The 27,464-nt window shown below is 44.2% G+C and overlaps 1 protein-coding gene across 1 annotated transcript in view; it reads left to right on the forward strand.

The window, feature by feature from the left end:
* The first annotated feature begins 818 nt into the window (after window positions 1-818).
* Window positions 819-27,464, forward strand: part of LOC116891934 (AP-3 complex subunit sigma-2) — a 39,625-nt gene continuing 12,979 nt past the window's right edge. The window contains exons 1-4 of the mRNA XM_032893374.1: window positions 819-957; window positions 5,511-5,602; window positions 6,334-6,445; window positions 11,708-11,779. Coding sequence (XP_032749265.1) covers window positions 889-957; window positions 5,511-5,602; window positions 6,334-6,445; window positions 11,708-11,779 — 345 coding nt within the window. The 5' untranslated portion in view covers window positions 819-888. The remainder of the gene's footprint in view (window positions 958-5,510; window positions 5,603-6,333; window positions 6,446-11,707; window positions 11,780-27,464) is intronic.

The raw sequence follows: 27,464 nt of genomic DNA on the forward strand, positions 1-27,464 counted from the left end.
AAATGTAACTTTAAACATACTTCAAATTATCCTACTTGGTTTGATTGGTGGGCAAAGCTGATTCCTTCTTGTTACTCTGTTTTAGAATTGTCTTTGGTATTTCTGCCCAACATTTGAATCATTTTGTCACACTTCAATGCACTAGTCATTTGAATTTTTATTTACTAAAAACCCAGGGATGTATGTGGTGGTGCAGCCTTTAATCCCAGCACTTAGGAGGCAGAGTTCGGCCAATCTCTGAATTCAAAGCCAGCCAGGGCGACTTAGTGAGACTCTGTTTCGAGGAAAGATAACATATAAACAACCAAATGAATAAATAAAAGGGAAAAGGTGTTAACCAATTTGAAACCAACAGTTTCTTTTAAATGGGATTGGACGAGAGATTCCTTATAATATCAACTTTCACCATTTAAAGGCGAGAATGACCATTTGCACTTGCAGACTTTTGCCTAACTCACTCCAACATTGTAATAATGAAAAAATAAAAGCCTAACTTTTGCTGGCCCAAGGTTAGAAGCCACACAAGCACCTCCTAATTCCCTCAAACTGGTGCAGCTGCTGGCACTAATTGCCAGTCCCGATCTTTGTTGCTGATGCGGTTAGCTCCAGGATGGAACCAGAATGAGGGGCTCAATCCTAGCCAGGTTTGGTTGCCAGGCTGACTGCGACCATGCTCCTGGGCTTCTATAGATATGCTCTCTAGGCGAGCACGCTGACTTTTCTAGGGTGCCAGAGCGGCCGGACCCTTCGGCGCTCGGATCCCGGGGTACCGAGACTAGGTTTCCAAGGGCAGCTTTCAGAAGGACACCAACCGGAAGTGTCCGTGTTGTGCCGGAAGAAGGTGCGTTCTTGGAGCAGCCGGTGCCGAGAGAAGCGGGACCGGCAAAGATGATTCAGGCGATTCTGGTTTTCAACAACCATGGGAAACCGCGGCTGGTCCGCTTCTACCAGCGTTTTGTGAGTGCGGCCTGGCCCGTCACGCCCCTGTGGAGCACCCGAGCCTATCCCTTCCCCATGGCCCGCAGCAGCGCTCGGCAGCATCTCGGGCTCCGGCACCGTGCATGACCCACCCCCCTGTTCCTCCCTCATCCTTCCTGGATCTGGCTTTTCTGTGCTTTGTGACACTTTCCCTTGGGTCTTAGGGCCAGACGCAGTACACGGTGTGCCTCATTGAGATCTTGGATGACAGAAGCCTCTGTTTTTAAGTTTTATATATATATATATATTTTTTATTGATGAGTGTAGTTTTGTGATGATCCGGTCGTTGGGTTCTTTTAGTTTATATTTTCTCAAGTGCATAGAGAGAAGTGCTTTCCTGGAATCACTTGCTTCAGCATTGACTGGGACACATCAGGGTTGAACTACTTTTTATCCTGTAGGGTTATAGAAAGTCTCTTTAAAAATCGGAGGGAAATGAAATATTACAAGATGCCCGTTGTAGTAGTGCGCACCTTTAAACTCAGAACTCGGGATATGGAGGCGTGAGGATCAGGACTTCAAAGTTATTACAATACACAGCTAGTTCTAAGCCAGCTTGAGCTACACCAGACCGTCTCCCAAGAAACCAAATAATTAAATAAACAAACAAATGTCATCCTGGGATGCCTCAGCAATGTTCATGTAAATTTGAATTTTCTAGAAACATTTCCTTTGGGAAAACGCAAATGTCATTATTTGCCTCGTGTTCCCCAACCTTTTATTCATGCTTAGGTTTCAAAATATCTGAGAGACTGATTAAGCATGCGAGGAAATGGAATCAGAAAACACTTAAGCTTCAGCCCCACCTTTTCTACAGGTTAAGAAATGTCTCTGGGCCTTTTATTCCTTTTTCATCATAAATTAAAAAAAAGTTGCTTTTTAAAATAGGACTTTTCCAAGAACATTTTAAAGAAAAACACTTAATATAGCTTCAATTTGTGTGTGCATTTGTTTCTCCTATTTTCTACATTTTTTTATTGAGCTAAAAATCACTATATAGCTACTTAATGTATGCAGTTTGGTGACATCTATCACAATTTGAGAACATTTTTATCTACTCCTAAAGAAACTTCTCTCTGGGGGGTTGGGGATTTGGCTCGGTGGTAGAGCGCTTGCCTAGGAAGCACAAGGTCCTGGGTTCGATCCCCAGCCCCGAAAAAAAAACAAGAAAAAAAAAAAAAAAAAAAAAAAAAAAAAAAGAAACTTCTCTCTGTTAGCAATCAACTCCCCTGTCCCTAAGCAAGCACTTATCTACTTTCTCTTTCACTTACAAGATATCCTTACGTTTCATTTGTATTGTAGTGTGTGTGTGTGTGTTTGCGTGCGCGCATGCATGCGCACACTCAGGCTGTCCTGGAACTGGAAATCCTTCTACTCAGGTAGGCCTGGTGGGTACATGTCTATAATCACAGCACTTGGGAAACTGAGGCAGGAGGATTGTGAGTTCAAAGCCAACCTGGCTACATAATGGAGACATTATAAACCACAAAACCAAAACCCAACAAACCAGCCACCGAAAGAGAAAAGATCCCACCACAGCCTTCCACTTCCTGGAACTGCAGGCAAGCGCCACACTGTGCTCCCAGTTCATTCACATTTCCCGTTCATTGCTCTGAACATTTCATTTGTTGAGTCTTAGTATGGGCATTTCTTTTTATTTCTCCTGACTTTATATGTAGTAGAATCATTAGGCCACATGATAACTAAGTGGTAAACATCTAGGAAACTGGCAAGTGTTTTCCTAGTGGTTGTATTCTTTCATATTGCTACGAGCAATGTATTGGTTTCCAATTTCAACATGTCTCCTTCTGAACTAGGAAGTGAATTCAGAGCATCCCTCATTCTAGGCAATCCTCCACCACCGAGCTATATAATCCTAGCCATGTTGTCTTTAATTAAAGGCATTTTAGTGGATGAAAATGGATCTCCTTTTTAAATGGTTTTGATGTCTGTCTCCATAGTGACTAAGGATGCCGAGCACCTGTCTTGTGCTTATTGGCTGTTTGTATATCTCTGAAGATCATAGAATTGTTTAAGAACTGCTTGAGTGAAACTCCCTTGAAAACTGCAGTGTAGTAAAAAGATAGGACAGGTTGTTAAAGTAACTGGGGCGTGTAAGCCGTCCGTAGTTTGCCCTTTCGTTGAGCCAGGAGTTAGTTGGCCTCATTCTTTGATACCACCACCCCATCCTCAGGGGTTTTTTTGACAGTTCCATCTATAGGTAGATAAAGACTTTAGTTGAAAAGATGTTTTGTCAGTTTAAGTAAGTGCTGATGCTTAGTGGACTTTGTGTTTCTGAGCTCACAGAGTTAATCTTTGACAACATCCTAGCAAATGTGAGCTTGCTGTGTTGTTCACATGGAAACCAGGAAGATAGTGACTGATTGGTTCCCATTTGTGGGCCAGTGATTAGCAAGTTTGCATTCATACATTCAGTAGATACTGAGAGGTTTTCAGAACTCACACTGAGGCAGCCGCTTCCTCTCAGTGAATGAGTCCCCCTTTTATTTTTTTGTGGCCCCCAATAGCTTTTAAGGAACTCTCTCACTGATTAGTCCCCTGTTTTTTGGTGTGCCTCCCTTAATAGCTTTTAAAGAACTGGCCACTTCAAAACTAAGCTCAGTGGTGTAGAACAAAAGGGATTAAAATTTTTTTAATGTGTCTTTTTGGTTTAAGGAAGATTCAAGGTGAACATTTTTCTTATCCTGTTCAGTCCATAGTGTAGTCCCCAGACCTGAAGCACTGCTGTTTGTGGGAGCGTGACAAAACAGACTCTGGTCCCAGCCCAGGTGGATTAAAGCAGAACCACATTTAAACACAATCCCCAGCCAACTCATCACACAGCCTCATGTGAGAAGACTGGCCAGAGGGTTTACATTATTCGTAGATTTATTTATTTTAAATGTATGAGTGTTTCCCTGCATGCATGTGTGTTCCACATGTGTACCTGGTGCCCTTGAAGAGTAGAAGTCAGCATGAATCCCTTGGAAATGGATTTATTGATGGTTGTCAGCCATCACCTGACTACTGGGAATTGAACTGTAGGAGCAACAAATCTTAATGGCTGAACCAGTTCTCCAGTTCCTGATTTAGAGGGTTTTGTTGTTGTTTGTTTGTTTTCCAAAACAGGGTTTTTCTTTGTGGCCCTGGCTGATTTGGAACTCACTGTAGAACAAGCCGGCATCAAATTCACAGTAATCCACCTGCCTCTGCCACCCAAGCACTGGGATTAAAGGCATGCACCACTACTTCCCAGGTTCTGATTTAGATATTTTAACTACCTAGTTTCTGTCTGGTTTCTTCCTTATCCTGTCTGTCTGTCTGTTTTGAGACAGACTCACTCTGTATCCCTGACTGACCTGGCACTTACTGTGTAGACCAGGCTGGCATTGAACTCACAGATATCCATCCACCTGCTTCTTCAAGTGCTGGTATTAAAGCACTGCCACTTCTTACTTTCCCACCTCCTTATACACGGTCTCACCTTCTTCCTGCCTTTACCTACCCAGGTGCTGGGATTACACACATGATCTACTCAATGGGTTTCCTTTCTCCTCTCCTTTCTACCCCTCCCCACTCTTCCCTCTTGTTTTGTTGAGATAGCCTGAACTTTACCATATAAACCAGGCTGCCCTTCAACTTAGTGACTGTCCTGGCTTAGGTGGCCTTGCAGGAGTGAACCACCATGCATGGCTTTTAAAAAAAAGTATGCCGTACCTATTATAAAACCCTTACATATAAATGGAAATCAAATGTGATTTAACATGTGATTCATTCACCATTGAGGTTCTCAAGATTACAAGTGACTATTAAATGAAAAGAGTTTATTTGTAGTTTTGTTCAGATGTCCCAAATTCAGATCTATAAATACATTTTCTGTTTTGCAAGTAATCTTTTGTCTGTGAGTAAAGCAACATCTCATATGTAGTACTGGTATTAAGTAAAAGTGACAAATTTATCTTTGAGACATGAGCATGATTACATCTTGACCTTCATACAGTTCTGGAGCTTTGAGACTCGTTACATACCCAGTATTGATTTTATTCAGAGGGTTGGGGTCAGATTAAAAAAAAGATTTGAGGATTTTGTGAGATTATGAATTCTGATTCCTTGTTTGACTCTGAGCTTGTCTGTAAGATATAAAGGCTCGTGACTGAAATACCTAGGTAAATAAGCCCACGTTAATCACTGTAACCTTGTTTTCCCCACAGTCACTCTCTGCCTTCTGTGTGCTTTGTGTGCTTATATATGAGCTTTTCCAGTTGTGCCCCATTTGGAACCCCTTGATTGGTTGATTGATTGATTGTGCATTGGTGTGAGAGTGTCAGATTCCCTGGAACTGGAGTTACAGGCAGTTGTGAGCCTCTATGTGGGTGCTTGGAATTGAACCTGGGTCCTCTGGAAGAGTACCCAGTGCTCTTCATTGCTGATCTCTTTAGCCCAGAATCCCTTCTTTACATATCTGCTCTTATTGATAGGTGCACGTTTTCCTCATCTGCCCCCTGACTTTTCTTTTTGTTGTTGTTCCATAGCCAGAAGAAATTCAACAGCAGATTGTTCGAGAGACCTTCCACCTGGTCCTCAAGCGAGATGACAACATCTGTAACTTCTTAGAAGGTGGAAGGTAAACCATCAGCTTCAGGTGGCCATCTCCCTCCTCCCCCAGCTCCACGTTGGGTGGCCTTGGTTGTTTTCATTTCTTCTAGTACTGCGGGGGTCAATGGCTACCTGATGCAGCATAACCTATTCTTTTGTCTGGTGGGGGCTGGGGGTGAGGGTCCAACACAACCAGGTTTCTCTGTATAGTCCAGACTGGCCCTGAACTCAGGTCTGCTCGCCTCCTAATGCTAGGATTACAGGTGTGCACTGCTACACCAGACCCAAGTAACCTGCTCTTAGCATGAGCTGCCCAGGAAGACGCCTGATTCCTGGGAAACATTTGCACTGAGCTTCAGCCATCACTGAGATTTTTTCTTTCTCTTTTTATATAACTTATTTCTAATTTATGTGCATTGGGTGTCAGATCTCCTGGAATTGGAGTTTACAGATAGTTGTGAGCTGCCATGTAGGTGCTGGGAATTGAACCTGAATCCTCCAGAAGAGCAGACAGTGTTCTTAACCTCTGAGCCATCTCTGCAGCTCCTGGTCATCACTCTGTATGGTCACTGGCAGGATAGGCAAGAGAAAGGTGACAGTGGAGTCAAGGGGCCTCAAGCTCCCCTTCCACACTCAGTTGCCATCATGTGGAGATGCCCGCTCTTCTTTGTTAGGCCCATTCCCGTTCTTTGATGCAGGGTTTCTTTGATAAGTTTACTTAAGACCTGGGTTCTCAACTGCTACTACCGTCTCCCACAGTTTGATTGGTGGCTCTGACTATAAACTGATTTACCGGCACTATGCTACCCTCTACTTCGTGTTTTGTGTGGATTCATCAGAGAGTGAACTTGGGATCTTGGACCTCATCCAGGTATGTGAAGTCACAGACTAATGGCAACAACTCTCTGAGTTTGCGTGGGGATGGGGGCATTCAGTAACCGTCCTCTGGGTCTTTTTTTTTTTTTCAGTCTCATTGATGTCCATAAGAGTTACCAGGGGTTGGAGAGATGGCTCAGCGGTTAAGAGCACTGGCTGCTTTTCTAGAGAGCCTGAGTTCAATTCTCAGCAACCACATGGTGGCTCACAACCATCTATAGTGAGATCTGTTGCTCTTTTCTGGCCTGTAGGCATACATGCATGCAGGCAGAATGCTGTATACATAGTAATCTTTAAAAAAAAAAAAAAAAGTTTCCAGACGTCCACCAGGTGGTGCTCTGGGAAAAGGCCTGAGAACCTTCCGGGACTTCGATTTGAATGGTGGTTCCTACCCAGCCTTCACACTGCCCTCGGTTTTTAATGTTTTGAATTTTCTTTCAGCTCTGAAACCATATTACATTTATGTACTTATATTTCCTGGGTGCAAGACACTTCCTGTGTGCAAGACACTTCCTGTGTGTAAGACACTTCCTATGTGCAAGACTTGTGTTTGTGCAGATACTGTGGAGGCCAGTGGGCGGTGCCTTCCTCACTTGCTCTCCACCTTACTGTCTGAGATAGGGTCTTTCACTGGACCTGGAGCCGCTGACCTGCTAGACAGACTAGACTTGCCAGCAGATCCTGGGCATCATCCAGCCTTTGCCAGGATTTGCTGCAGGGGCTTTTTGTTTGGGTTCTGGAAGTTGAAGTTCACGGACTTATGTTTGTGCAGCAAGCACTTTACAGACTGAGCCATCTCTCCAATCTTAAGTATTTTACACTTTAATTTTATTTGCAATGGCGGCCTAAAGCCAGGGCATGGAACATACATAGTGCCTTCCTCCCTAGTTTACTTTCATAACCAGTTCTAAGAACTAGGGTCCTCGTAACGAACAGTTTAAAGGTGCACAGAAAGCAAAAGCAGCTCTTACACAACAGAGTGGAAGCTGACAGGTGAGCACAGTGGTGGTGCAGCCCAGCCCTCAGGAGGCAAGGCAGGAGCATTACGGGGAGTACAGGGCATTATGGGGAGCATGGTGCCCAAGGCAGGGGTATTATGGGGAGCACAGGGGCATTACAGGGAGCATGGTGCCCAAGGCAGGGGTATTACAGGGAGCACAGGGGCATTATGGGGAGCACGGTGCCCAAGGCAGGGGTATTATGGGGAGCACAGAGGCATTACAGGGAGCATGGTGCCCAAGGCAGGGGTATTACAGGGAGCACAGGGGCATTACAGGGAGCACGGTGCCCAAGGCAGGGGTATTACAGGGAGCACAGGGGCACTGTGGGGAGCACGGTGCCCAAGGCAGGGGTATTACAGGGAGCACAGGGGCACTATGGGGAGGACGGTGCCCAAGGCAGGGGTATTATAGAGAGCCCTGGTTGCCTTTCGTGAGTTCTCGGTCTTGAAGATGAAAGAGTGTTTAAACAGACTAAGAACAGAACTGCATGGAACAAGACTGCTGGAATTTGAAAGAAAAAACAACAGGACAGACATGCTGGAAACCTCAGGGGCTACCAGATGGGGAAATGGAGAAATCAGAAAATCAGGTACCAGCTCTTGCATAGAAGAGAGCTGGAGACCCAATCTCAAACAAGATAGTGAGGACCAACACCTGAGGTTACCCTCCGACCTCTACATGAAAGTCATGCCTTTTGAGTTAGAGGTCAGGAAAGCATTGCACTTCCTGTTTCTACAAAAACAACTAGACATTTCATAGTTGAAGTATTAAATGGTGACGAAGGACAGTGTTTGAAAATTCATCTACTATGGATCACCTGATACTGAGTCCCATAAAATTACAAAATCGGACCAGCTGTGGTGGTGCATGCCCGACATCCCAGCACCCTGAGACAAGGAGGGAGGAGGATCATTGGCAAGTGTAGGGCCCCACCTGGTCGACATAGTGAGTTCAGGCCAGCCAGTAGGCCAGTGAGGGTCCAGTGAGACCCTGTCTAAAAACAAAGCAACAAAAATGTTGCAAAGTCATAACAGAAAAACATAAATAATATTTAAAGTGAATACAGCTTTGCCTTGTTGGAGGTCACGCGGAGACAACAGCAGCCTCAGAGATGGATTCAGTGGATTAGATTTGGAAGCAAGTGCCGTTCCTTCAGGGAGCCTTCAAGAGCCCAGACAAGGGACACTCAGGGAAAGTAAAGAACTGAGTGTGGTGTGTGTGTGAGCACGGTACAGGCCAGTGAGTGAGGTGAGCTAACAGTAACTCAGATCCCACCAACTGAAAGGACTGCATTTATTTTTAAGAATCATTTTACTGTAAATGTCTACCTTTAATCACAGTGTGAGTGCTACGGTGAGGTTTAGAGGTCTGTCTTACTAGGATTTCTATGTGTCGTATTCAGGGTTTCTAGTCCTGCACAAACATCATGACTGACCAAGAAGCAGGTTGGGGAGGAGAGGGTTCATTCAGCTTACACTTCTACATTGCTGCTCATCACCAAGGAAAGTCAGGACTGGAACTCAAGCAGGTCAGGAATCAGGAGCTGATGTACAGGTCACGGAGGGATGTTACTTAACTGGCTTCCCCTGGCTTGCTCAGCTTGCTCTCTTATAGAACCTAAGACCACCAGCCCAGGAACAGCACCACCCACAATGGGCTGGGTCCTCCCCGCTTGATCACTAATTGAGGAAATGCCTTACAGCTGGGGCTCATGGAGGCATTTCTTCAAGGGAGGCTCTTTCTCTGTGATAACTCCAGCTTGTGTTAAGTTGACACACAAAACCAGCCACACTATGGCTGTGATAAAACATCATGATTAAAAAACAACTTAGGCAGGAAAGGGATAAACCCTTTCAGTTTACAGTTCCACATCACAGCCTATCACTGAGGGAAGGCAGGAACTGATGCAGAGGCCATGAGGATTGCTGCTTTCTGGCTTGCTCTCTATGGCTTGCCCTTCTATGCCATTCAAGATCACAAGCGCAGGAGTGGTTCCACCCATAGTGAGTGAGCTGGGCCTTCCCACATAATCATCAGTCAAGAAAATGCCAACAGGCTTGCCCACAGGCCATGTGGTGACTAGCTAGTATCAAGTTGACAAGTTGACTGCCAGCACCAGGTCAGAAATACCTTGTTGGAGTCAGTTCTCTCCCTCTACTATGTGAGTCCTAGAGATAACACACATTGTCAGGCTTTACCCAAGTGATCCTGCTGGCCCTGTGTTTGAATTATGAGGTTTTATGACAAATTCCGATACATAGTAAGAAAAATCAGTCCTTTTTGTGTTATTGCCATTTTCTCAGAGGTTCTTTAATATTTTCCAGAAAAAAAATAATTTGGCATATGTAAGTGAAGAAATTTCCAATTTAGTAAAATTTCCCGGTACTAATGGACTTGAATGGTCAGGTTATAAAGATTCACGATGAGGTGTTATCGTGATTGAAAACCATCTCATATTTAGCTGCTATTGTGTTTATTTTTGTTTCTTTAAGACAGGGTTTTTCAGTGAAGCCCTGGCTGTCCAAGAAATTGTGTTGTGGATCAGGCTGGCCTCAAACTTAAGAGATCAGCCTGACTGAGCCTCCCAAGTGCTGGGATTCAAGGTGTTCGCCACCACTGCCTGGCTTTAACTGCTATTGTTGAACAAAAAAACTACATTGCTTAAAAATACAAGGAGTTATAAATAGTGCCACTATGAAATGTCTGTGTCTGTTTTTAGTCTCATGTCTCCACGCCTTTCTGTAAGGTATACACCTGAGGAGTATAATTGCTAGGTCCTAGAATATTAATACTTAATGGCCTGCCACTTTCCAGTGTTTGGTTTCCAATAGAAACCATGTACCAGTTATCAGGATGTCAGGCGCACATTTGCCCTTTGCATCTTGATATTGACATCATCAAGGAAAACAGTAGTTGAGCTCTGGATGGAATAACAGTTTGCTAACTAATGAAGGCAGAAATTGGTGCCAGGATGTGGGGTGTGGCTGTGGCAGACCCAGCCACGTGTTTTTGGGAAGACTGGTGGCATTTGAGATTTGGGCTGGGAAAGCCATCAAGCGTTCAGAGCTCAGGCTTGTTCTGTGGGAACTTGGAAAATAAGCAGTTGAGAGTGCACATGATAGAGGTCTAGCTTGTTACATTTCAGAAAAACTGCCAGGGCCATTTATATACTATTTGAATTAAGTATCTTTCTGCTCAGCTGGGAATGAAGAATCAGTCGTGATTATTAACAGAGACCAGCGCCATTGGTGTAAAACAAATGATGCTAGTCAGCTGGAGCTAAGAAATTAGCAATAGTTAGAAGAGACAAGTGTCACTGAGGTGAAATCTTTTGAGAAGTGTTTCTTCAGGGTTGGCATACAGAAACTGATTAAAGGGGGCTGAGGCTGAATCTCATGCTAGGAGTCTTGGTAATAAATAAGAGTCATCTAGGTGGAACTGGCTTTGAAGGCATGAAGGAGTTATGGAGAACATCTGAGGTTTGGCACCAGGAGAGAGTAGAAGAGACCATTGATGAGGGTGCAGTCAAAGTCCCAGAATTGAAGGTGTTGTGGAGAGAAGCTAAGGCTTGGCACCATGCTGTATTGTCACAGTTCCTAAAGAGAACCCAGGAAAGGTTATTGGTGAAGGGAGAGGCCACTTGCAAAGACTCTAGCATTTTTGAAATGCTAGAACCTTGGGATGGCCATCGGAGAACAGCAGCAGCTGTGAAGGGGATACACTAGCTCGAGCCTAGGAGACAAGCTGTGTGTGCTGCTGAAGCAGAGCTGGAGAAGTGGCTCAGGCCCTCAGGAGCCCAGAGAATCGTGGGTGAGTCCCAGATATCAGACACTAAACTTTTTACACTGTTGAACTTTGGATGGCTTTAGTCTGATTGTGACTGTGCCCTGGCACTTCTTTTTTGAAATAAGAAGAATATAACTTATTATTATTTTTTTTTTATTTTACAGGAGCCTAGTTAAGAGACTAGCACTTTAGAGAGGCTTTGGATATTTTAGAGAAACTTTGAGGAAAACTGAATGTTTTAAAGAGACTGAACTTTTAAAGTGTTTGAATTTTTAAGACTGGGACTTTTAAAAGTTAAAGTGTTGGAGAAATGGCTCAGAAAGAGGGAGCCTCAGTTGAGAAGATGTCCCATCAATTGGCCTCTGCATCAGAAGGACGAGGGAGGGTGTGCTAGGCTTACCCCTTACACGCGATGTCTGTAAGACAGTGACTGATGGTCTTCTCTCTATCTGTTTCTTCTTATTCCTTAGGTTTTTGTGGAGACTCTGGATAAGTGTTTTGAAAATGTCTGTGAGTTGGACTTGATCTTCCATATGGATAAGGTATGTCCTCTCCCAGAACAGGGCTCCTGGAAAACTAGGAGTTAGGATATCTCCTGCCACCGTGCACCTCCTGTTCTCTCACTTGCTCCTTTTTTCCGACCTAGTTCTAGAGTCTGTTTTAATTAATTAGTCAATTAATTTTGCAGTACTGGGGGTTGAGTCCAGGGCCTCCCACATGCTAACTGGCTACTCTGCCACTGATGCATACATCAAGTCTGAACCTGTTTTGTTTAGTGAGTTTAATAGTTCTGAGAGGCCAGTGGGCGGGCTCAGTGGGTAAAGGTAGTTGCTTGCCAAGCTTGGACATCCTGAGTTGGATCTGCAGAATCCACATGATAAAAGGAGAAAACTGACGACTGCAAATCGTCCTGTCATCTCCACACATGCTTCGTGATGACATGTGTGTGCCCCACCTCAGAAAAAGCAGACAGATTAAGCAAGCACGTTTTTATCCACCTGCTTCTTTGTTTGCTGGTTGATTTTGTTGTTTGTTTTTGAGACAGGGTTTCTCTATGTAGCCTTGGATCTCTACAAACCTGGCTGGTCTTGAATTCAGAACCACCTGCCTCTGTTTGGATTAAAGTTTAAACATGTTTTTAAAAAGTTAGATGTTAAATAGTTTTGAGAGTTTTTTTAATTGTAATGTATATGTTTTTTGTTGTTGGTTTTTGTTTTCCTTCTCTTTTCTTTTAGATTTTTTTTATTGTATGTATATGAGTGCTTTCTCTTTGTGCACACCAGCAGAGGGCATCAGATCCCATTACAGATGGTTGGGAGCCACCATGTGGTTGCTGGGAATTGAACTCAGGACCTCTGGAAGAACAGTCAGTGCTCTTAACCCCTGAGCCATCTCTCCAGCCCATGTATGTGTGTTTTGTTTACATGTATGTTTATGCTACAAGTGTGTGCCTGATACCCCAAGAGACAAGAATATGTCATTGGGTCCTCTGGGATTGGAGTTACAGGTTGTAAGCTGCTGTGTGGGTGCTGGAAATTGAACCCAGATCCTTTAAAAGAGTAGCCAGTGTTCTTACCTGCCGAGCCATCCCTCCAGCCCTGGTGTACTTTGGGTTTTGTTGTTGTTGTGTGTGCTAAAATCTATTAGTTGTTAGCACAGAGATCATCACTGGTCCTGTTCTTCCTGGTTGCTGGTTCTTTCACTGGCAGACTTCTTAGTATATGGTGGTTATGACATAACATACGTGGCTGTATATCCAAAACTGAAACTTTTATGTTGGATATGGAATGAATTTCCTAGACGTAGGCTGGTAACAGTGAAGCTTTGGAATGATGTGAACTCAGGAACTTTGACACAATAAAATTTATATCTTAGGGAGCTGTAGGACTTGGTGGTTAAGAGTACATATTGCAGTCAGGCATGGTGGTGCATGCCTTTACTCCCAGGATTTGGGAGGCAGAGACATGTGGATTTCTGTGAGTTTGAGGCCAGCCAGGTTTATGGACTTGAGTTCCAGGACATGCAGGGCAGTTACACAGAAAAATCCTGTCTTGAAATACAAAACAAACAAAACAAAATAAAAAAAAAAAATAGGAGTGCATACTGCTCTTGCGGAAGATCCAGGCTTGGCTCCCAGTACCTATGTGGTAGCTCAGAACCAGGTGTCTTCAGCTCCAGTCAGGAGATCTGATGCCCTCACCTGGCCTCGGCAGACGGCATGCATGTGCTATGTACAAAACTCATGCACGCAAAGTAAAAATAAACCTTAAAAACCAAAATAAAATCATATATCCCTGCCGAGGAGCAGTGGAGTGACTAATGCATCTGTAACATCATTTGAAATCAGATGCAAGATACTTTCAGGAAAGCACACTCAGAATTGAAATGGACCCAAGTAATGTTCTCAGTTTTGTTTTGTTAGCATAACTGTGATGAGGCCTGAGTCCTAATGTGCCAAGTTAAACAGGAGACGACTCACAGGGGACAGGAATGTAATTCTGTCCAGCTGGTACATGTGGTCTTCAGTGCTATTCTCTGGTAAATCAGCCAGTGACCTTCCAATGATCCATGGCTTTTGGAAGGAGGTGTGTGTGTGTGTGTGTGTGTGTGTGTGTGTGTGTGTGTTTAATTTTTTTGAGACAGGTTCTCATGTATCCCAAGCTGGCATTAAACTCACTACATAGCTGAGGATGACCTTAACTTTTTTTTTTTTTTTTTTTGGTAAGATTTATTATATATAAGCACACTGTAGCTGTCCTCAGACACACCAGAAGAGGGCATCGGATCTCTTTACAGATGGTTGTGAGCCACCATGTGGTTGCTGGGAATTGAACTCAGGACCTCTGGAAGAGTAGTCGGGTGCTCTTAACCGCTGAGCCATCTCTCCAGCCCCCTTAGCCCTCCTCTTTGCATGCACCAGTGGTTGTTCACTAGTTGTTAAGTATGTTACTGTCTTATGATTTACACCAAGGAGAGAACTTCCCCTCCGTACTATAAGGGGGACAAAAAGTTAACACTGAAAATATGAAATGGAGTTGTCTTTATAGGCCTTACTATTGTTACTTTAAAAGGGATGGGCTTTTGATGTTGTTGTTGTTTTGTTCTTTGAGACCTTGTAGCCACAGCATGTATGTAGAGGTCAAAGGACAGACTTATGGGAATTGGTCAGTTCTCTCTACCATGTGGAGCCGAGGTCATTAGGCTTGGCAGCAAATGCCCCTACCTACTGAGCTATCCTGACACCCTGCTCATTTTTTTTTAAGTTGTAAAAAATTGGGTGCTATTGGTATTACTATGTGATAGACAGAGTGGGTTCCTTTGCAAGTGCTAGCTGTTTGTTTGCAAATACGGGTGGGATACATTTCAGTGTCTCAGCATAGATTAAAAGACTGGTCTTTCTGGAGAAAGGAATTTCATAATTGACAAAAAAAAAGACATAGCTCTCTCATCTTCTGTGGTCCCTGTTGTACTAGGTGCAGTCTGCTGAAGTGACCATCTTCATTTCTCTCACAGTGAGCTCTCTCTTTATAAATGATTTCTTCTTATTTTATGTGTACTAGTGTTTTGCCTGCATGTATGTCTCTGTGAGTGTACCAGATCCACTGGAACTGGATTTACAGACAGGTGTGAGCTGAATTGTGTGTGCTGGGAATTGAACCTGAGTTCTCTGGAAAAGCAACCAGTGCTCCTAACCTGAGCCATTTCTAGCCTGAGAGCTCTCTCTTTATCAGGAGTTCATAAGCGCAGCAGTGTCAGTGGTGAGCAACACAGAGTAGGCATTAGGCAGTCTGTCTGAGTGCTAGATGTCCATAGACATTATTTGCGAAGACCCCCTGCCCAGTACTTGATCCCTTGGGGACCTGGCGAATGGAACACCCGCCAGAGCCAGTTGGTTTTGTGCAGCATAGAGTGTGGGAAGGGGAGTCTCTGGTTCAAGCTGCTCCATGCAGGCAGTGTGAAGTGTGCTTCTAAGACTACTTCTGAATCCCAGGGTGCTGTTCATGCCCGACTGTCTTTGTTTGGTTGTAAGAATTTTCTGGGGGCTGGAGAGATGGCTCAGAGGTTAAGAGCACTCAGTTCTGAGGACCCTGGTTTAATTCCCAGCACCCACATGGCATCTCACAACTGTATATAACTCCAGTTCCAGGGAACTGGTACCCTCAAACAGATATGCAAGCAAAACAACAATGTACATAAAAATTTTTAAAAAAGAAAGAACGAAAAAAAATCAGGGAAAAAAAAGGAATTTTCTGTGCCTGGCTCTTCATACCAGATCACCCACACTTCCCCCACCCTTCCAACTCCAGTCATTTCTTTCTTAAGACAACAAACAGGCAAAACCCCCAAACAAACAAAAACCCTATATACTTAAAATCCATAAAACCACAAAATCAATCATAACATAAAAGCAAAAGACCAGTAAAGTTAAAAATGCCCAAATAAAGCATTATGAGACCAAAAAAAGTTACAGAAATACCATTACATTCATTTTCTGCTTGCCATTTCCTGCTGGGTCTGAGACCCGCCCTGAAGTATGGTTTGTATAAATTATAAAAACAAAACAAAAGATTTTTAACTTGAATTGCATCAAATTCATTAACTATTTGAAGGTTGTTTACCTTTTTATAATGTAAACTGCACCTGTAGTGTATCTTTAAAAAGTGTTCAAGACCAGCTGTCCTAGAACTTCGTGTATAGCCTGTCATGTAGATGGCTTCAAATCTGTAGTAATCCTCTTGCCTCAGCCTCAAGAGTTTAGGGTTATAGACACAAGCCCCCTTCTTTAGATCTGTCAATTAGCATTTATGGTTTTTTTCTTAGAGGTTTTTCATTTTATTAAATTTTATCTTAGATATCTACTTTTATGTATATGGTGTTTGGAATATTCACTTTAAATGTATTGTTGCTAAAATTCACTTTATTTTTATATGTTTACACTAAGACCAGTGGTTGTATTAAACTCTTAGGAATTCTTTTTATATATATATATATATAGACATTTTGTTAATTTCTTTCCAGTGTTTTTCCTTCTGTGTGTTTTCTGCCCTCACTCTGTGGCCCAGGCTCTAGTGTTGTGAGGGCTAGGAATGGGATAAACAGTTAGGCCGGCTTGCTGGGTCCCAGAGCCGTTGCCGTGAAGCGCAGCATTGGCTGTGGGGCTTTTGTAAGCGTCATCAGGTGAAGGTCTCTTCCTTGCTCTCCTAGTGGCCAGGGGTTTCTGGTCAGGAAAGGATGTCAGGTTTCATCAGAAGAAGCCCTCCTCTGTCTCCTGGGTGCCTTTTTGCCTCATCCTTCTAATGCCATTTTAAACATCTGTGAGGATGTCTGCTCAGTCAGTAACGTGATTCCAGCTCTGTTTTATTGGGCATGGCTTTTAGAAAGAAGTAAGTGGCCATAAAAACGCTGCCCTTTCTCCTGTGTCTTATCTTCACATCAGTTCCATAAAGCTTCTTGCTGCTGCAGCAAATTTCTTTTACTGTTCATACATCTGGTTATTTTTAGCTGTGGGTTGGCACTGAGAAATGACTGCTCATATCTATTCGTTGTTGAAATCGATGATAGAAGGAGTCAGAACCCTGTCTTAGTCACCCTTAGACTGCCTGAAGGTGTTATCCAGCAAGCAACTTCACTTTCCATGCATTTCAGGCTGACTCTTTGCACCCTCGAAGCCTTTGCCGTCTCATGTATCTTGATAGTCAGCTGTTTTGTTTACCTTATGTAGGCAAAAGACCTATCTCAAAACAGCGAGCTTATCACTGAATGTGCATCCTAACGGAGGAAGCTTCCCTTAATTTGAGGCTGGCCACTCCTGGTGGAAGGTTTGCTGCACTTCAGCTGCTCCTCCACCTTAATGCTCATGGGGCTTAGAGCAGCAGCCTGGCTACACCACATTTGACTGAATTTCTAATGCTTTTGAAATTTCTCCACTCTTGGCGTTTCTTTTGTTTACTTTGAGAAAAGGCCTTGTAGCCTAGGGTGGCCTTGAGCTTACTGTGTAGCTGAGGCTAAACTGACAGGTCCTCCTCCCTCCGAGCTCCAAGTGTTGGGCTTATAGGCACACGCCACCACACCCTTTAATCTTGGCGTTTCTTTTCAGAATTCTAAATTGTTTCTGTCAAATCCCATTTTTTATTGCCTCTATTTTCATTCCTCCATATTTTCCTTCTTGTATCCCAAGAAGTTTGTTCTATTCCATTTCCTGTCCCTGAGTGTGCTTTTTTTTTTTTTTTTTTTTTTTTTTTTTTCGAGTTGGGGACCGAACCCAGGGCCTTGCGCTTACTAGGCAAGTGCTCTACCGCTGAGCTAAATCCCCAACCCCCTGAGTGTGCTTTTTATCCTTCTTATATTTACAAATCCTTAGATGAGTCGCTGTGATGTCACTGGATGAGTCACTGCCTCACAGAGTGGAACCTCTCTGTGCCACTGCCCCCTCTGCTTCTAACTACATTTTTTGCATTTTGTTCAAGTCAAAGTTTTCTTCCTTCCTTCCCTTCCTTGCTTTGCCTTCCTGTCTCCTCCCTCCCTCTCCCTTTCCCCCTTCCCCTTTCTGATCTGTTCCCTCTTTCTTTTACTGCTCTAGTGCAGGACCATGAACCCAAGGCCCATGCATGCAAGGTAAGCACAGTGCTGAGCTGCACCCCCAGCACCAAGGTAAATTTCTTGGAAGAGGCAGACCTATACCCATCTTCCATTTTCACTTCATGTATTCTCCATAACCTGTTTTTCACACATATCCCTGATTCTTAGGTGAGTTCTTGATCTACAGATCCTGTAACCATTCTTGGCCATCACTTTCTTCTTTTTTTAAAGATTTATTTTTATGTGCATTAGCATTTTGCCTGCATGTATGCCTGTGTTGAGGGATCCCCTTGAACTGGTGTTACAGACAGGTGTGAACTGCCTGCCATGTAGGTGAACCTGGGTCCCCTAGAAGAGCAGCCAGTGCTCTTAGCTGCTGAGCCATCTCTCCAGCTCTGACCATCGCCTTTTTTAATGTCTCTGTAGTACCTAGTACTGTGAGTTTTCTAGTGGGGCAGCTCTAATCTTCTGTTGTTGGCTCAGCATCTTCCTGAGTTCTCCCTTGTTCTCGCCCCTCTTTCATAGGTTTAGCTACATCTTGTACTTACTTTATATATGCAAACTACCCTCCCCCCTCCTCTTCTTCTTCTGTTTTAGAAACAGAATGTCACTGTGGAACCTTGGCTGACCTGCAATAGCTCTATGTAGACCAGGTTGGCCTCCGACTCACTGCCTCTGCTGAGATTAAGGACATGTGCTACCACTCTAGCAAACTATGAGTCTTAAAGGTAATTCTCAAATTGATCTAGTTTTGATGTCCTACAGGATTTCATGTAGCACATACTGGTCTCAGATTTCCTATGTAACTGACTAGGGTTCAGTTCTGAGAGGAAGCCATTTACTCTGTAGATGCATCTGGATATCTTTGCAGAGGCAGTTGGTTCCTCTGTGTGCAGCAATCCCTAACCACAGCTCAGCATCCTAAGTGCTGGCAGTGATAATTGAGTTTCCTTTGTCGAAAACTGAGTGAGTGTCTTAGCCCCTCATCTGCAGCCTCTCAACAGCAAATCAGGAATTAGACTCCAACTGAGTCTTCAGGATTGTGTTATCAGATTCATATCACAATTCACTGGCTTAATCAAGGAGCTAGAGCAGCGACTCTCAGCTGTCCTGATGCTGCGAACCTTTAATACAGTTCCTCATGTTGTATTGACCTCTGATATTTTTGTTTCAACTTCATAACTGTGACCCCTGTGAAAGGGTTGTTGGACCTCAGAGGGATCATGACCCCAGGTTAGGGACCACTGGGCAAGATGGCTGCTTTAGTTTGTGATGAGCTCTCAGTAGAGTTGGCCCATGTGCTGCTGGGTGGGGCTGGGCACAGGAAAGCTGCCAAGTAGATAGCTGAAGTAGGAAAATGCTGAGTGCTCACCGTTGAACTTCTGAAGTATAAGATGACAGGCTCATAAACAGCGATAACGGGTCATGTTTGTCAGATGGCCCTTCTGGGAGCAGATCAGCAACAGCAGGGCTTGGCAGCACCTTCTACATCTGAGTGACATCTCTGAGGCAGGTGTTCTGCCTTGCTTGCTTGGTCTCTAGAAACAAAAGAAGAGTGAGGAGTACCTGTCTGTGTGAGTTTACTGAGACGAGGATTTACATAGACTGTTGGGCTTATGTTCTCACAATGGGAGCTAGCTGGCACATTTGACTGTCTCTGGCCATCTTTACTTATCTGGAAGTGCCCAAGAGTAAGGAAGCCAGTCCAGCCTGGTGTCTCTTGCATCCCTAGCCCTTGTCTTCTAATATGTTGAGAGTAGGGAGTTTTGCTTAAAGAATGCGGGAATGCATTCAGTATGCATTTATGTAAAACAGCAGTTTAATTGTCAAAGCATACCTTCTGTCCATCTTTGTCCACTCCTCAGTGTTGGCTTCTCTGCTTTAGAGAAGGTCTCATGCCCTCAGGACAGCGGGAAGATTTGTGAAAAGGATTTTTAGCTTCCAAAGTCTGGAGAGTATGTTTAAAAGATGTTGGGGTGGGGAGCCATGATCTGTCAAACACACCTGGTGTCTTTCTCCACAGTATACACCTTTTTTGTACACTTTTCACTCCTGAGGGCCCAGTCTCATTGGCTGCCAGCTATTGAAATCACACACAGCCTCTTTGGTTTGCTTAGTTATTCCTTATTAGAAGTTAAGGGCAACTAGATAGCTAACCCTGTACAGAAAACAGTAACATCTGACCTTTTAGAGCAACCCATTTGGAATCTACCCTTTTCAAGAAAATTCAGTGTTTATAAGATGTGTGAAGGGAACCAGGTGTTGTGACACCCTGTAACCCCAGCACTTGGGTAGCTGAGACAGGAGCTCACTGTGAGTTCAAAGCCAGCCTGGCCCTATAAAGATGACAGTCCTGTCCTAAAAACAAATTAACAACCAAACTGTAACCAAGAGCAAAGTCAATTGCCAGTGCTGTCCCTTTCATAAGCTGCAGATGAAATAATCACACATTATGCACGTAGTGGTGATTACCGATCTGTTGTGCCCTTAAAGGCTGGGATGGAGATGCATCTCTGGGTTAAGGCAGAGGCTGGCACCTATGAAGCAAATAGGACTTCCTTTCCCTCCCCTCCCTTCCGCCTCTCCTTTTACTACCCCCCCCTTCCTCCCTTCCTTTTTTTGTGACAAGATTTCTCTGTGTGACCCTGGCTGTCCTAGAACTCATTCTTTAGACCAGGATGACCTTGAACTCAGATATTGGCCTGCTTCTGCTTCCCAAGTACTGGGATCTAAGGAGTGTGCCACCCCAGCTAAGCAGGACTTTCTTAGCTAAGAACACTTCGCTACATTTGCTGTTCATGTGAATCCTTAGAGGCTTGGTAATACTTCATTCCAAAAATCTCCATAGCTTATAGTAGGTTTAGTTTATTTCTCAAGAGTGGTATGGTCACTGTGGCGTTGCTGTGTGCTGTTGTCATTTGGAGGTCTGTGCTGTTGAAAGCCCACCTGGGCGCTTGCTTGTGTGTTAGCTCCTCCAGTGACATAGCTACCACTAGTCAGTCACATAAGTTACACACCATGTTCAAGGGACCAGGTGAACACCGTCCTACCTTGTACCAGAAGGGAGGAGAGCCTGCACTTAATAAATACAGCAGTGGCTCCTGCTCATTTAGTTTGATTGTTTGGAAACAAGGTCGCATGTGTCCCAGGCTGGCAGAGCTCTAGCTCCTTACGTAGGCAGGACGACTTTGACCTTCAGATCCTCCTGCCTCTACTCCTGAGTGCTAGGATTGCAGGTGTGTGTCATCGAGCCTGGCAGGCTACCACTGGTTTTTCATTTGTTCTTTTAGGGGTAAAGCTGACATTTAGTTCATTAACACTTTATATTGCATATTGCAAAACTAGAGTAAAAATTTCTTTGAGACAGGGTTTCTCTGTGTAGCCCTGACTGTCCTGGAACTTGCTCTGTAGACCAGGCTGATCTCAAACTCACAGAGATCCAACTGCCTCTGTCTCCCAAGTTCTGGAATTAAAGGTGTGCGCCACCATGGTTCAGCTGAGAAATGTTTTTGTAGAAAGAAAACATGGCTAACGCTTAGAAAGAGGCATCTCCTTCAGTAACTTTCCTGAAGGGCTAAGAGTATATTTGATACTTATATCTTACATGCTTCCTGCATGAATTTAAGGTTACTTTAGAAATTAATATTCAGTAACAGACTCTGAGAAGCAGGTGCCTCCCCCTGTACAAATGACCTCTATTTCCTGAGACTTCTGACCTTGGAGAAGTCCTGATGCCCGAAGAAAGCGTTTGTGGGGTTTTGTTTTTCACTGTTTTTTGGGGAGAGGGGGTCTTTTTTCTTTTGATTATCAGACAAAAAAGTGTTTATTAAGTATTTACTAGGTAAACATTGCTAAATATAGTTTCAACTAAAGACAAATTTGTCTTTTACACTAATTCTCTACCTCCAAGAAGCCTGTGGTCCAGCAGACAAGGTGAGTTAGCCAAAGCCACTATTTGGTCTTGGAACAGTCACTCCTTGGAAAGTACTAGAAACTACATGCAGTCTTCAGCTAACTTGGTGCTGTTGATATGGGAGCCCCACTGTGCACTGCTTTTGTAACTAGGCACCATTTTGATCAAATTGATTTCACCCAGCCAGAAGGCTTTGTGTGGAGTAATACAGTACCTAGTTGTAAGGCTTAGTTAGCAATATTTATCAGGAGTAGAGAATAGAATGAGTCTTTGAAGATGTACCTGTTTCTGAGGCTAGACTCTGAGCTGTTGGTAGGCAGGATAGATGGCAGTCTACCTTCAACTTTTAGCTGAAAGTTGGGAGTTCTTCATAGGGAAGCGTGGTGGGCACCTGCTGCCCCCTGAGTATAGTGGCTTGGTGCTGGCCACTGCTTCCAGGAGTAACTTGTTTTGAGCCACGGGGTTGGTGAGAAAGTTCCCACAATATGAAGTAGGAGCATCAAGTGAAGAACGGTAAGGCTGTATGTGCTCCCACCAGAGAAGTCATTGAGAGAGGAGAGTCAGCGAAGGAAATTGGTGATGGGCAGCTGCCCAGGGCCAGGAACTATGCTGTGGACTTTATTCATCATTATCTTTTGTAGGTGTGGTGATGTTTCCAGTAACAGATGATGAAGCTGAGGCTTAGGTTAAAAGTTCCTGAAACTTAAACCCAGGTTCTTTGTACATAGAATTGGAGAACTATTCTATTGTATAAAAGTATGACTATTATATTGAAAACTATGTATTTCTCTCAGTTTTTCTTTCAAAACTAGAAAACAGAAGAATAGAAACAAGCTGATTGAGGTGCTGCCTACCTTTGATCCCAGTTTTCAAGAGGTGGACAGGAGGATTGCAAGTTTGAGGCCGATTTAGGCTACTCAAAGCTCAGGGTCTGATGGCACTGGAGAGGACAGGCATGTTGGGATGGGATGGGTGGGAGGTGCGGAGGATATACATGTCGGGATGGGATGGGTGGGAGGTGAACAGAATATAGATCTGTAGACACGAGACTGTATGTGTGTAACCACTGGTCATTGTTGCTAATCGGTGGTACCCTGGGGCACTTTCCAAAGGCCCTCTGGTGGGGCCTGAAGGCAGGGTGCTGGCTGGAGGGTAGGAGAGTAGGGAAGCTGGATTGGATGCGGGGTGTGTGCTCAGGGCTGGTCGGAGGATTTGGAGTGGTGTCAGGGGTGACAGTGTGAAGCCTGTCCTCCTCACCTTAAAGCATTCTTTTTTCTTAGCTTCCATAACACACTGACCTGGAAATTTCCCCATCCTGGCCATTTTCTTGAGGCTCAGAAGCCTAAAGAAACTTTTTACCTCTCTTAGGTAAAGAGTTGCTTTTTTTTTTGAGATTAGGTATATATGTAGGCCAGCCTGGCCTCAAACTCACGGAGATCCTGTTTCTGCCTCCCAGAGTGCTAGAGTTGAATGGGTGCACCACCACGCACCACTACTACCACACCTTAAATGGGCCGTCTTTTCTGTTAGAGACTCTCTGGAAGTCTCCAGTGCCATAATTTACGTTGAGTGTCTATGGGTGACTCCTTGGTTACCACTCAAGCCATTGCACTTCATATTCATGTCCAAAACAGCCTCTATGCAGCTCCAACCGGCAGCTGTGACTCTTCCCAGCGAAGCTAGTCTTCACAAAGTCTTTGTGGCACCTGTCCCACTTGCAGACTAAAGCAGGCTACCTGTGTGTCCCCAACATCCTTGACTGCTTTGTAGCTGCAGCCTTCACGGTATGTCTCTGTTTATGTGTGGTGAGGAGCAGAGACTCAGGCCTGGATGGCTGGACTTGAATCCTAGCTCCTCTATCACTTAGGAAGTCCGTGGCTTTTGCCGTAGTCCTTGACGTGAGACTCATCCATATAACGTGCTTAGAACATAGTAGCTAATTACTCGGCTTGCTTCCCCTCTGGGTATTTTTGTAGTATTGTGAAAGTAGTGGTCAGACTGTCTTGTTCAAATATTTCCAGCTACACACTGGCACATATTGACTGCAATTACTGTGAATTCATGCATCCCCTGTTTTAGGGCTGGAGAAAGAAGTAATAAAGCATTCCTGCCGAAATGGGGGAAAATAAAATGTGATGTATGTTAACTAGCAATGACTGTAGAGAGGGCACAATACAGGAACTTGAGGCTGAGGTGGACATGACCTGATGTTTGTGTAGGGTAAGGAGAAGGTGTCTGATTGAACAGAAGGAAGAGAAGAGAGACGTGACACCGGAGCAGAGCATTCCAGGCTCCTGGAGCAACTTATAAAAAGACCTTGATGCTTGAAAAGAGGCAGATGACTCCATGACTGGACCACAGAAGGTAGGAAGGAGTCAGAGACGAGGAGCAGGAGATATAGGAAGGAGTGGGGAGGTCACTGCAAACCATGGTTACAGAAGAAACTCGTGCAGAAAGAAGCTAGGGAAGTGTAGAGACAACGTTACAGGAAGGCTCCATGCCCACATAATAGCTGGTGCGTGTGTGCCCGTGTGTGTGTGTGTGTGTGTGTGTGTGTGTGTGCCCGTGTGTGTGTATGTCTGTATATATATGTGTGTGTGTCTGTGTTTGTGTGTCTATGTGTGTGTTGCTCCTTCCATTCCTCCCTTTCTTTCTCTTTTCCCTTCTTCCTCTCCTTTATTGTCTACTGCAATAAACAGTTAAATCACACTCTATTGCCATAAAGCAAAGTCTGAGTTTGAGGCCAGGTAAAATGATAAGTTGTCTGCAGATTATCTTTTCCCTAGCCTAGAAACTGTAATTAACTTCACAGCCTCTGGGAGCGTAGGGAGTGGGTGCCCGGTGAAGTGATCGGCCCGGTGGCGCCTGTGGAAACTGCACAGGACACTTAGGTTTGCTCACTGTTGAGCTTCTGCGGCCTTAGCTGCCTATGTCTTGAGGAGTTAAGCTTCTGTTGGGGAGTAAGTTCCTGAACCTTTTCCTGACGTGAGCCAGCTAACAGAGAAATAAACTAAATAACTAAATCCTGGGACACGGTTCATGGATTTTGCAAGTTACTACACAGTAACTGTGTCCCTTCTGAATTTTCAGGACACATGAACTGAATTACACCTTTCATGGTCCAGGCAAGTGCTTTGACAGGCCTCATCAGTTCTGTAGTCCACTTCTTTGTGGAATAGTTATGATTTACCATGTCAAATCACCAGCATGTCATAGTTTAATTTGTAACACTTTTCTTTATAGCCACATAAAACCAGTGAGGTTGTGGATCTGGTAAGTATAGACCTGCATACCTTTGCTTATTGGACTGGAGTTAGTAATTATTAGCTCAATTAGTGCTGAGTTTGCATTTATTTTTACTTTCTTCCCGTGAGTCCTCTGCTTCCACAACTGTTAACTCTGACTATAGTCCTTTTCCTAAGGCATGTTAACTGTCTGCCCGCATCTAAATGACGGAAACACTTGCAAGAAGACAGGCATACCGTGTTCTTTCCTCTCCCTTCCTTCCACCTTCCTGGAAACCCTTAATAATGTTAAATGACCCTGACTGGTTAAGCAAGTGAGTTTTCCTGAGTGTAGAAAATCCTTGGGACTACTACATAAATGGTGAGCTCAGAACCCCTGGATAGCACACGAATGACTGCCATAATCTCTCCCACCTTCCTTTCCAGCTTCACCTGTTGCCATTTCCTCCATTAGCTGGGTGCCTAGTGACACTGAACTATATAGCACTCAACACCTATATAGCTTGTCTTCAGGGATATTATTGCTTTGTATGTCTTTGTCCCAGCATGGAAAAAGGTGACCATAGGGTGAGACCCAGGGCTTTTTTGTGGAAATGGTTCCGAAGGAACAGGAACTGTGGGATTAGAGGTCACAACCTAAAGACAGGTTTGCAGTCCAGCATTTGGGATCACTGCTGATGGTCAAATAAAGGGCTTCATTTACCTGACTGTACTGTGATTGTTCTGATTAGGAAGGGTGTTAGGATCCAAGTAGAGGACAGGGCTTTTTCATCGTCATTGCGCTAAATGATACAGCTGCACCAGGGAATGGAAATGGTTTGTTGCATGGTGTGACTGATGCATTGGAGACATTTTTGAGAGTTCTGTTTGACAGTAGACAGTTCTTTTATTATAGTTAGTTTCTGACAGTTACTTCTGGGTCAGCACTGAGTACCTGTCTTCTCTGAGCTGAAGGAGATGAAAATTGGATTCTGGTGTGGGGCAAGAGTTAAATGAGACAACAAGGTAGCTTTGAGAACAGCCACTGAGTAACCAGCCCCCATCAGGTATTTGCTTTGTCAGCCAGAGTGACCAGGTGCGCTTGGTACCCCATGTAATAGTCTTCTTCCTGCATCATCTTTATCCTTAGGCTAGGAAGCTAAGGTTCAGGTAAAGAAATGGACATGGACGAATCCAGCATCTCCCTGACTACACAGTGATAAACAGTAGAGAGTGTGTGTGTGTGTGTGTGTGTGTGTGTGTGTGTGTGTGTGTGTGTGTGTGTGTGTGTCTGAGTCACACTACCTGTAGTGTTCTCTCTTGCTTTAGCATCCTAAACATGGGAACCGATGGACTGGAGTCATGTTCTGTTAGTCCACAGTTATCTAGGACAAGGACAAAATTCAAGAAGATCGGGGCGGGATTGTCCTCTGTGCTCAGTACCATGTGGATTTCAGAGCAGTAGTGCAAGCAGGTAGATGAAGAGAAATGAATGGTAGACTAGAAAGAGGTGTCCTGTTAGAACTTCGGTTTTGTTTTTCCTAGGCTGGGCTTGAACTTTCAGCCATCCTTTTCTCTCAGCGGGATGACATGTGTGCACCCTTTACCTGACTTCAGCATGCACACTCATTGTTTTCCTCCCTCCCTCCCCTTCCTTTCTCACCTCCTCTGTTTCTTGCTGTCCTAGGGATTGAGTTGAAGAGCTCACACATGCTAGGCAAACATTCTACCATTGAGTTCCAGCTTCAGCTTTAGATGACTAAAATATAAAAACAGTTTAGCTATTTGTGTATGTGTCCACAAAAGTGTATGCATTGAGTGTGTGTGTGTGTGTGTGTGTGTGTGTGTGTGTGTGTGTGTGTGTGTTGCCTTGGTTGTCATGTCAGTATAGGGATCCAGACTCCAGTAAGCATTCTTAACACAAGGCCATTTCCCCAGCCCCACAAAGCACCTTTAGAGAGTTAAGTTAGGGATGTAGCTCAGAGGTAGAACATTTGCTCTTATGCACAATGAGATCATCTGATCCCCTGAACCAAAAAAAAACGAAAACAAAAACACATTTAGAGAACCCTAACTTGTAATGGGAATTGGTTTCTTTTTAAAGGTTAGCACTAAGGAGCAGTGTGCAGTTGGCTAGGTCAAGTGTAAGTCCTCAGAGAGCGTAAATCACGAAGGTAACGAGTGGTGATCCTTTCACTGTAGAATCTCCAGAAGAAGAAAATCCAGTTGCTAGGTGATTTGCACCCCTCCCTCCCCCTCAGCACAGACACTTAGTGTCAGGCCCCACTCCCACCCCACCCCCGAGCTGACATAGCATTCTGTGCGGGTCATGGTACTCATGCAATCTTCCTTTATTATAGTTAGTTCTGTACAGGTCTTATCTTTGTTGACTCCAAGTGCTTGAGGACATGGTTCACATCTTATCATTGCTCTTCATCTCAGCGCTTAACATTATGTGATGTTAAACATATTCGAAAAGATAGTGAGGCTGAATGGATATTTTAACAGAGC

Source organism: Rattus rattus, chromosome 2 (genome assembly GCF_011064425.1).
Source record: "Rattus rattus isolate New Zealand chromosome 2, Rrattus_CSIRO_v1, whole genome shotgun sequence".
Classification (NCBI taxonomy): Eukaryota; Metazoa; Chordata; class Mammalia; order Rodentia; family Muridae; genus Rattus; species Rattus rattus.